Source organism: Chiloscyllium punctatum, chromosome 39 (genome assembly GCF_047496795.1).
Source record: "Chiloscyllium punctatum isolate Juve2018m chromosome 39, sChiPun1.3, whole genome shotgun sequence".
NCBI classification, from domain to species: Eukaryota; Metazoa; Chordata; class Chondrichthyes; order Orectolobiformes; family Hemiscylliidae; genus Chiloscyllium; species Chiloscyllium punctatum.
The window spans coordinates 12291182-12302161 of record NC_092777.1 but is presented as its reverse complement, the minus strand read 5'-3'; the positions used below and the strand labels follow the sequence as shown (position 1 = coordinate 12302161).

General features: G+C 46.8%; 1 protein-coding gene across 1 annotated transcript in view; it reads right to left on the bottom strand.

Annotated features, from left to right (window-relative positions):
- Positions 1–266: 266 nt before the first annotated feature.
- Positions 267–10980, bottom strand: part of trim65 (tripartite motif containing 65) — a 36116-nt gene continuing 25402 nt past the window's right edge. The window contains exons 4-6 of the mRNA XM_072558206.1: positions 5978–6158; positions 2333–2425; positions 267–1335 (exon numbers count right to left, since the gene is read on the bottom strand). Of these exons, the coding sequence (XP_072414307.1) occupies positions 809–1335; positions 2333–2425; positions 5978–6158 (801 nt within the window). The 3' untranslated portion in view covers positions 267–808. The remainder of the gene's footprint in view (positions 1336–2332; positions 2426–5977; positions 6159–10980) is intronic.

Below are 10980 nucleotides of genomic sequence, written 5' to 3'. Positions count from 1 at the left end.
TCAAATCTCTGGAACTCAGCACCGGCATCCTAACCTGCAATCTTCTTCCTGACCTTTCCGCCCCCACCCCACTCCGGCCCATCACCCTCACCTTGACCTCCTTCCACCTATCGCATTTCCAACACCCCTCCCCCAAGACCCTCTTCCCTACCTTTTATCTTAGCCTGCTGGACACACTTTCCTCATTCCTGAAGAAGGGCTGATGCCCGAAACGTCGATTCTCATGTTCCTTGGATGCTGCCTGACCTGCTGTGCTTTTCCAGCAACACATTTTCAGCTCTGATCTCCAGCATCTGCAGTCCTCACTTTCTCCTAAAGGAAAATCGTGTGCTAGCATTTGACTTATTCATTCACCACAAACTGGTTTACTGTTAGTTTATCTCATTTCTTCAGTGTCAAATCGATCAGAAGGCCCAGGGGAACACCTCCCCCCAGAACACCCCTCACAACAGCCCCACTAACATAACACAAATAAATAAGCCAAAAGTAATCACATCGCACCTACACAGGACTTGAGCATGAACTCCCCCCTCTCACCAATTGACACCCAGGATCGCACAGGTTCAATTTCACAAAGCAGAGGATGTGAGAGCCAATTTATACCCCTCAAGTCACAAATGTAAGCTATCTGACAGTATCATGCAGCTATTTCTGGGATCTTCCTGTGCTTCGCCACCTGTGTCCTGCATGTGAAAGGTCTTTGTTGGCTGTGAAATACTTTGGGACATCCTGTGGTCATGAAGGGTGCAGTATAAATGCCAGTCTTTCTTTCCCAAGGCTGTACTCTGCTGTGTCTGAAAAGGAGCCTCTATCGTAATGGAGGCTGGCAAAGTGTTGCAACAACATTCTCTCCCACCCAAATGACAGGATACAGTGGCTCGGTAAAGACTGACTGGAAAGTGTGGATCAGAGTCATGGTATCGGTGATGCCGTAAAACCTCAGGATCCCAGCAGTATAGTCCAGGTGGATCCCAATCCGACTGTAGGTTGCTGGCTGCAGTTTGACTTCCTGATTGTCATGCCATGCTGAATAGCTCTTGTTGAAGAGTTGCAGGGCCCAGGAGACACTGTTCCTGCCAATCAAGGCAGAAGCATCCCTCCTGCTGATTCTTCTGTAAGTGACTCCCAGGTAGACCCACTGGCTGCTGATCAGCACCTCCCAGTAATGTTGGCCACTGTTGAAACTCTCACGGCACATCACCTGCCAGTCCTTCTCGAATCGCTCAGTGTGGACCGGGTACGTCTGCGTCTCATTGTGGGATACTCGGCGGCCGCCTTTGGAAAGTGAGAGGAATCGGTGTGCTGTGTTGACATCAAAACTCAGCTGACAGTAACCTGCAGGGGCAGACAGGCAATTGAGAATTTACACAACTACAGTTGAATTATAACTGTATAGTGAATAATCCTCCATTCTGCTCCGAACACACAGTAATGAGGGGTACAAATAAGGTCCATGTCTTTTCCCTAGGATGCAGGATTTCAAGACTAGGGGGGGGCATACTTTTAAGATGAGTGGAGAAAGATTTAAGTAAAGACAAAGGTGTAATTTTTTTTTACAGAGTAGTTCGTGTGTGGAATGAACTTTCAGAGGAAGTGGTGGATGCAGGTACAGTTATAATGTTTAAAAGACATCTAGATAAATACATGAATCAGAAATGTCTGGAGGGATATAGGCCAAGCGCAGGCAAATGGGACTAGTTTAATTTGGGACTGTGGTCGTCATGGACTGTTTGGACTCAAGGGTCTGTTTTTCCGTGCTGTATGACTCTATGACTCTATACAGTTTGTGGTGAGGAGATAGCGGTGGTGGCAATGTAACTGAATTAGTAACCTACAGCCTCAGGATACGATTCATATCTCCCTATGGCAGCTAGCGGAAATAAATTCAATTAATAAATCTGGGATTGAAATCTAGTTTCATTAGCAGGCTCGATAAAGCAATCATCTCAAGGATTGTCTCACTAATATCTTAGGGAAAGAAACCTTCTGGCCTTAGCCTTGTTAACTCACATGTAACTCATACATGTAACTCACAAGTCACTCAGTCCAAGAGCACTTAGTGATGGGCCACACACACTGGTCTCACTCGAGGCATCTATATTCCATGAAACGATGAAGAAATAAACTTTTACCCTGAATAAATAGTGACGTTATACAGTTACACAGAACGTAGCTCTTATATTGCTGAATAATGAGAATGTTTTATAGATCTGCAATCACTAATATTGAGAAATGCATTTCTGAATTTGGAATGCTAGCATTAGCTGGACCTTAATACCACAATATTCATGTGGAATACTCGATCAGTGTGTAACTGAGTAACTGCACTCACTCTGCAGGAATGGTTCTCTGATGTGCAAATTCGCTCGGAGTGGCTGCGATTTGAGAGGTTTCACGGGATCGTGCTTGTCAGTCGAAACGGACTCTGTACCGAAGAGATTTGTTACAATGACAAAGGTCACTTTTATAGACATGCTAACCAGCCATGTACATTGGTGCAGTGAAATCTTGAGAACACAAAGCAGCAGTACAAAATAAATCCGAGCTTACACCCACCGAGATCATGCTTCGAGTTTATGTCCACCATGGATATTTATGCATCACATGTGCCAGAACTTTAGCATAAAAGACATATTTACAGAGGAACTTCAATTATTCAAAGGACATGGGTGGGTGGTATTTCATTCGGTTGATTGAATTCTGGATAATTTAATGCCGGATAACTTTGTTCAGCCAAGCGATCTTGTGATCTTGCCAGATAATCTGATATTCAGCTAAGCAAATGCCAAATAATTGGGGTTCCCCTCTAGAAGGCTCCTTTAATATAATGAAATATCCCAATGCACTCTGACCATTATTAAATAAAACATGATGGCCTGAAGTCACATAGGGAGATGTTACAACAGGTGATCGAAACTTTGTTCAGAGTGGAAGGAAAGTGAATTAGAGAGGCAGAAGAGTAATAGTGAGGGAGCTCAGAGCTCAGAATGAGTTAACTGATGGCGCACACATCAATGATCAAGCGATTGAAGTCTGGAGTGCTCAACATTCAAGAGTGAGAGGAATGCAGATACATTGGAGGATTGGAGCTGGAGGAGATTCTTCACCACTTGCCTGCCCTTGAGTCTTCAGGGTCATGACCTTCTACAACAGGTTTTCATGTGAGTGAACAGGCTGATTCTAGACCTACAGATCTTTAGGCATATGGAGCAGGACATCTCATACAGGAGTGAGATCGGGAGTTTGGGACTTGCTTCTTTCATGGCCATAGCTCTGCCTCACCATTAAGACTCATACCATTAAGTCATTTAGATACATAAGCAACAGGGGCAGGAGTAGGCCGATCGGCCCTTCCAATCTGCTCGACCATTCATGGCTAGCCACCCAACTCAGTCCCCTGTTCCTGTTTTCTCCCCCATACCTTTTGATCCCTTTTTACCCTAAGAACTACATCAAACTCCTGCCTGAAAACATTCAATGTTTTGGCTTCAATCTACATTCTGTGGCAGAAAGCTCCACAGGCTCACCACTCTCTGAGTGAAGAAATTTCTCCCCATCGCAGTGCTCAATGGCCTAACCTGCATCCTTAAACTGTGACCCGCTGGTTCTGGACTCCCTAATCACTGGTCGAGAGTGTAGTGCTGGAAAAGCACAGCAGGTCAGGCAGCATCCATGGAGCAGGACAATCCACGTTTCGGGCACAAGCCCTTCATCAGGTATTTGACTTGTGGTTCGGGGCTAAGAAATAAATGAGAGCGGGGTGGGGTTGGGAGGAGGTAGGTGGGTAAGCGATAGGTGGATGAAGGTGAGGGAGAAGGTGAAAGGTCAGAGGGGGGAGTGATGGAAGGGTCCAGAGGGCGGTGCTGAGTTGGAGGCTTGAGACTGCGATACTGTGGGGGGGAGGGGAAATGAGGAAGCTGTTGAAACCTACATTTATCCCGTGTGGTTGCAGGATCCCAAGGTGGAATTTGAGGTGTTCCTCCTCCAGGCATCGTGTGGTAATGATTTGGTGGCGGAGGAGGCCCAAGACCTGCATGTCCTTGACAGGGTGGGAGGGGGTGCTGAAGTGTTCAGCCACGGGGCGGTGGGGTTAGTGGGTGTCCAAGAGATATTCTCTGAAATGATCTGTAAGAAGGCGTCCTGTCTCCCCGATGTAGAGGGGACCACACTGAGTGAAACGGATGCAGAAGATGACATCCAGCTTTTAACCTGTCTGGTCCAGTTGGAAGTTTGTATATTTCTATGAGATTGTCCCTCATTTTTCTAAACTCCGATGAATATAGTCATAACTAATCCAATTTCTCTTCATGCATCATTCCTGCCACATTACTCATCAAATTGATGATATTATTTCTGCAAATGTGAAAGCAGGAAAAAGTGCAGAACTGTAACTCAGAAGTAAAAATAGATTTTTGTGGGAATACATTGGCGAGTTTACATCATACTGTGTAGGGCACACACCCAAACCATCAAAACCCGTTTTATATTGTTCATCATCACTGACTCGCAATCACACTTTCTCAGGAATGTCTCTTTTCATCTGCACAACCACAGTGAGTCCCAGAAGCCATTTCATTACTTGTTTCAATCTTCTAGTTTTTCTTTTGAAGGTTATAAGATTTAAAATTCTCACCCTTGTGTTCAAACTTTCACCAGCCCGACAGGAGTTTGAGACCTCGGCAGTCCTCCTATTCTGGCCTATTTGGTATCTTCTCCATTCCCTTGGTCCCTTCCACCTCATTCTAACCACGACTTCTAGAAGCTCCTCACTAAAATGGTCTGCCTCTCTCTCCTCCATTTGAACGATCTGCCTGACCACTTCTCTCCTGGACCAACTCTCTGTCTTTCTCTTTCTGTGGCTTGGTGACAACACTGCCATAGAGGGCCTCAGGAGACTTTTCACACTAAAGATGCTACATAAAGGCAGGTTGTGACTTGTTACGTGCAGCTGAGAGTGTGGTTGAGACTTGCTCGAGGGGGTACGGTGCATTTTGCCATTGGAGGGTAGGGCAGAGGATGAACTTCCCAGAGAACAGAGGGCAATTACAGCATCCTAAGAGGCCAACCAAGGGAATCAACCCATTGTTTCTGACATTTAACCTCTGCAGTACTGGTGAGGCAGCTTGGAGGGCATCATGAGGTGAGCTTGGAGGGAGTTAGGGGTAATGTCCAGTCCAACAACCAACTGACTTCCCCCAACCTAGCACTATCTTACTGACCCCCACCCTACAGGCCCCTCCAGTGACCTCCCTCCCCCATTGACCCTATCACCACTGACCTTCCCAATGACCCCACCCACTGACTCCCCCCATCATCCTACAGCCCCCTTCACTGACCCCGTCCCCCACTGAACCCCCCTTCACTGACACTGCCACTGACCCCATCCCACTGGCCCTGCCCACAGACTCCCTCACCAACTCCCTGGACTGACCTTAGACACTGACTCCCCCCCCCTCCACATTGACCCCCGCCCACTACCTCCTCTCACCGAGCCCCCCCCAACTCACTGACTCCCCCCCTCCCCTCCACCCCTCCAATGATCTCCCTTACCGACCCCCATTTTCTTCTAGCAGCCAAACACTAAGTAAACACTAAGTAAACATCATTAGTGGGTGGCACGGTGGCACAGTGGCACAGTGGTTAGCACTGCTGCCTCACAGCGCCAGAGACCCGGGTTCAATTCGCACCTCAGGGCGGGAGTGGAGTTTGCACGTTCTCCCTGTGTCTGCGTGGGTTTCCTCCGGGTGCTCCGGTTTCCTCCCACAGTCCAAAGATATGCAGGTCAGGTGAACTGGCCATGCTAAATTGCCCGTAGTGTTAGGTAAGGGGTAAATGTAGGGGTATGGGTGGGTTATGCTGCGGCAGGTTGGTGTGGACTTGTTGGGCCGAAGGACCTGTTTCTACACTATAATGTAATCTAAACTAATCTAATCGTGGGGACGAATAGGGGAACATGGAAATCTAACGTGTTTCCCACCTGAAACATCCAGTGATTTGGGCGGTGGCCTGAAGCAGTCCTGTAGGTCCTCGAAAGTCAGGATGGAAATCTGCTCCAAGGCCCTTTTCACTCCTTGTAGCTTGTTCTCTATCGCCAGGTCCGAGGGAGGCAGCACTATGTCCTGTTGTGTCTTATTCAAGGAGTGAATTTCCTGAGGGAACTAAAAAGGAACACATCACAGACTGAGCAAAACAAAAGAACCTCCTTTCACACCCCCGCACAATCATGGGACATCCCAAAGTACGAGCACTGATTCAAAACTTGCCAACGTCACCAAACCAGGAATGGTGAGGCGGTGAGTGACGGACTGGAAAGGGACACAGATAGTCTGCAGAAGTGGACCGCACAGACACAGGTGAAATATGATACTGAGAGATAAACTTCAGTAGAGGGAAGGAGGTCAGGCAATATAAAACAAAGATACAATTCGAAAGGCTATGCAGAAACAGAAGATATGATGAAAAGTCAAGATCAGGTGTCAGGTCAAGGAAGTACTCACAATATCCTGGGCTTTACAGATAGGGGCATGGGAAGAGACAGGAATATCTGAGCAGGGGGACACTGTTTAGCCCTTTCGCCCTACTCCACTATTCAACTAGATCATGGCTTCTTCTATCTCAACACATGTCCCCATATTCATTGATATCTGTAGTATTTACAGAACTGGAGTTATGAAATTTGAAGGCCTTTAAGAGAGAGTGAATGGTATTCTGCACTGACTAGCTTACAAGCACCTGCCATATGACTAGCTAGCAGTCTCAGAGTGTAGTGGGAAATTGAAAATATGTAACATTTGGCTGTGAAATGGATACCAGCATTGGTTGCTGTTTTGACAACAATTCAAATTTAACCAATCAGTTTAAATCATGCCCCAGGATACAAAAACCCAATTGAGTTTGAATTTATTGTTTTGCCAACATTGAACCGATGTTGTGGATATAAAAAAAGGCAGAGGGTGGTGCTGGAAAAGCACAGCAGATCAGGCAGCAACTGAGGAGCAGGAGAATCGACATTTTGGGCAAAAGCCCTTCATTAGGAATGAGGCTTTGAGCCGGGGGTGGGGCAGTGGTGAGATAAATGGGAGGGGTGTGGGGTTGGGGGAAAGGTAACTGAGAGTGCGATAGGTAGATGGCGGTGGGAGAGGTGATAGGCTGTACAGGAGGGCGGAGCAGATAGGCGGGAAGGAAGATGGACAGGTAGGACAGGTCATGAGGGCAGTGCCGCGTTGGAAGGTTGGAACTGGGGGGAAATGAGGAAACTAATGAAATCCACATTGATGACCTGGGGTCCTGAGGTGGAAGATAAGGCGTTCTTCCTCCAGGCGTCAGATGATTAGACGTGGTGATGGACGAGGCCCAGGACCTGCATGCCCTCCGTGGAGTGGGAGGGGGAATTAAAATGTTTGGCCACGGGGCGGTGGGGTTGATTGGTGAAGGTGTCTCAGAGATGCTTGCTGAAGCGCTCTGCGAGTAGGCATGTAGAGGAGACCGCATCGGGAGCAATGGATACAGTAAAATACATGTGTGGATGTGCAGGTGAAACTTTGATGGATGTGGAAGGCTCCTTTGGGGCCTTGGACAGGGGTGAGGAGCTGTGGGTGCAGGTTTTGGGGAAGGTGCCGAGAAGAATGGGTGAGTTGGTGGGAGGTGTGAACCTGACGTTCACACCTCAAGTTCAGGGAGTCGCGGAGGGAACGGTCATTATGGAAAGCAGATATGGGGTGGGGAAGGAAATATATCTCTGGTGGCGGGGTCCATTTCTGGGTGGCAGAAATGGCGGAGGATGATGCAATGATGATACGGAGGTTGGTGGGGTGGAAAGTGAGGACCAGGGTGGTTCTGGAGGAGTGGGGTTCGAGGGCGGGGGTGCAGGAAGTGGATGGAATGCGCTGGAGGGCATCATCAATCACGTGGGAGGGGAAATTGTGGTCTTTAAAGAAGGAGGGCATCTGGTGTGTTCTGTGCTGCAACTGGTCCTCCTGGGAGCAAATGCGGTGGAGGCGGAGGGATTGGGAATAAGGGATAGCGTTTTTACAGGAGGCAGGGTGGGAGGAGGTGTAGGCAAGGTGTGGGAGGCGATGGGTTTGTAGAAGGTGTCAGTGTTGAGTCGGTCACCATTGATGGAGTTGGAGAGGTCCAGGAAGGGGAGGGAGGTGTCTAAGATGGTCCAGGTGAACTTAAGTTTGGGGTGGGATGTGTTGGTGAAGCTGATGAACGGTTCAACATCCTCGTGGGAGCCTTCCACATCCCTTAAAGTTTCACCTGCACTTCCACACATATCATTTATTGTATCCGCTGCTCCAGATACGGTCTCCTCTACATTGGGGAGACTGGACGCCTTCTCGCAGAGCGCTTCAGAGAACATCTCTGGGACACCCGCACCAAACAACCGCACTGCCCCGTGTCTGAACACTTTAATTCCTCTTTCCACTCCACTGAGGACATGCAGATCCTGGGCCTCCTCCATTGTCACTCCCTAACCACCTGAAGCCTGGAGGAAGAACACCTCATCTTCCGCCTTGGGCCCCTCCAACCCCACGGCATCAATGTGGATTTCACCAGTTTCCTCATTTCCCCTCCTCCCCACCTTATCCTAGTTCCAACCTTCCAATTCAGCACCGTCCTCATGACCTGTCCTATCTGTCTATCTTCCTTCCCACCTATTCACTCCACCCTCCTGTCCGACCTATCCCCTTTACCCCCACCTTCATCTACCTATCGCACTCTCAACTATCTTTCCCCTAGCCCCCTCCCCCTCCCATTTATCTCTCCACCCCCTCCGCTCACAGCGTCATTGCTGATGAGGGGCTTTTGCCCAAAACATCGATTCTCCTGCTTCTTGGATGTTGCCTGACCTGCTGTACTTTTCCAGCACCACACTCTCGACTCTGCAGTCCTCTCTTTCGCCTATATAAAACAGTCAGGCATTTTGAAAATCCGATAGAGTAACTGCCATCGAGAAAGACCCAAGACATTGAAACACTCTCTATCAAAGGTACCTTTCCATATAAAACATCTTTACAGTAAAAGAAAGAAGGCAACCCAGGGAGATCTTCAGCTGAAAAAAGACAGACACTGATGATGACAGCCTCTGTACGGTTTTGAAATTAAGTTGGTGTAATTTTTAATAAGTGTTTTATTGGAACAGTATATTGTTGTAGGTAGATAATAAACAGTTAAGAGAAAGGGGGTCTTAGATTTGTGAACAGTTGTTGTTTAATGTTCACTTTTAGAGCTAAAGAATAAACAGATATTACAGTAATCCCCCTGTACCTTTGGGGGATATGTTCCAAGACCTAACGCAGAAGCCCAAAACTGTGGATAATAGCAAACCCATTCATTTCAATGGGAAATTTACCTTCCCAGCAACCCCTTGTTCCTGGTTCTGGAAGGTTCCTGGTTCTGTAATATGTTCGGGCTGTGGTAAACCACAGGTAACTGAAACCGCAGAAAAAGATTCTGCAGATATGGGGGTCACCCTGTATTTTCTTTAAATAGTGGAATTTCTAAGCTCTCTGTCATTCCTATTTTAACAGATTATGAGGTGAGGTGAGCTTTTCAGGGGGTTTAGTTTAATTAACAGAGGGCTTTACAGCCGCACCGTAACAGTTTGGGGGCTTGGGTCCGTGATTTGAACAGGTTTGGACAGATCCAGTCTGAGATTTGGACAGATTTGGGGTAAAAAAGATCCCAGCAGATTTAAACAGTTGCTGATTAGTGTCTGAGATCTTTTAATTAAAATGTAGGTTAAAATAGAAATGAGAGAAATAGCTCTTAAAGATTGCTAAAGAGTTCTGGGATTTGAAGGTGATTCCCAAATTTGCCAAGAAAGTTTGGAAAGGCAGAGAAAGGCCATACTTTTAGAATTAGCAAATGGTTAGAACTGGGTCTAATCAGGGACAAAAGGAAAGCTGGAATTGTAATGGAGTTAGTCAAGCACTTAGGTGTGTCAGAGAAACAGACAAGTGCAGTAGAGGTAGAAAACCTTAAATTACGATTGAGGCAATTAAAATTGGAAAATAAAGAAAGTGGAAAGAAGAGGCATGAGAGAAGAGAGAGAGAGAGAAGAAAAAGAAAGAGGAAAATGAGAGAGAAGGTTCTTAGCTGAGCAAAGAGAGAGAGAGAGTAGAGAGAGAGAGAGACAGAGAGCAGGAGAAGAAAGTGAAAGGAAGAGAGAATTTGAACTTCAGAAGTTGCAAATTAGTCAGAAAAGTCAAGTTAACAGGATGGAGTTGAAGACAGAAGGTGGTGATATACACAAATATGTTAAAACACTGCCACATTTTAATGAGAAAGATGTCAAAGCCTTCTTTATTTCATTTGAAAATTGGCTAGGCAGTTGGAGTGGTCAGAGAACTTGGGGGTAATGCTTGTTCCGACTAAGCTGGTAGGCAGAGCTGGTGAGGTATATGCAGCGCTGTCAGATGAGAGGTCAAGAGATTATGTAAATGAGTATCAGAAGCGTATAGACAGCAGTTCAGAAATACAAAGAAGGAACCAGGTCAGACTTATGTCGAGTTCGAAAGAATTAAACATAGTCATTTTGATCGATGGGTGTGGGCCTTAAAAATAGATGAGACTATGAGGCTGTAAGAGATTATTCTGCTGGAGGAGATAAAAAAAACTCACTTCCAGAGATGATAAGAATTCATATGGAGGAACAGAAAGTTCAGGTGAGAAGTGCAGCAGAATTAGCAGATGAATATACATTGGTGCATAAGGCAAAATATAGCTGCCGGCAGGAATTTTATCCTGTGAGGGATAGAAATTGGGAGAAGGGGAGATCCTACACTACAAAACAAAGATTAGAGTACACTGGGAATAGTTTACCACAGGTGGAAAAAGAAGCCCAAGCAAATGGAAAGGAGGGGAAAGGCCTCAGGAGTTTTCACGGTAATGGAGTGGGTCACATAAAATTACAGAGTTGGTCATTAAAGAAAGGCACTGTGGGAAAAGATGTAGGAAAAGAGGCCAAGCCAGTGG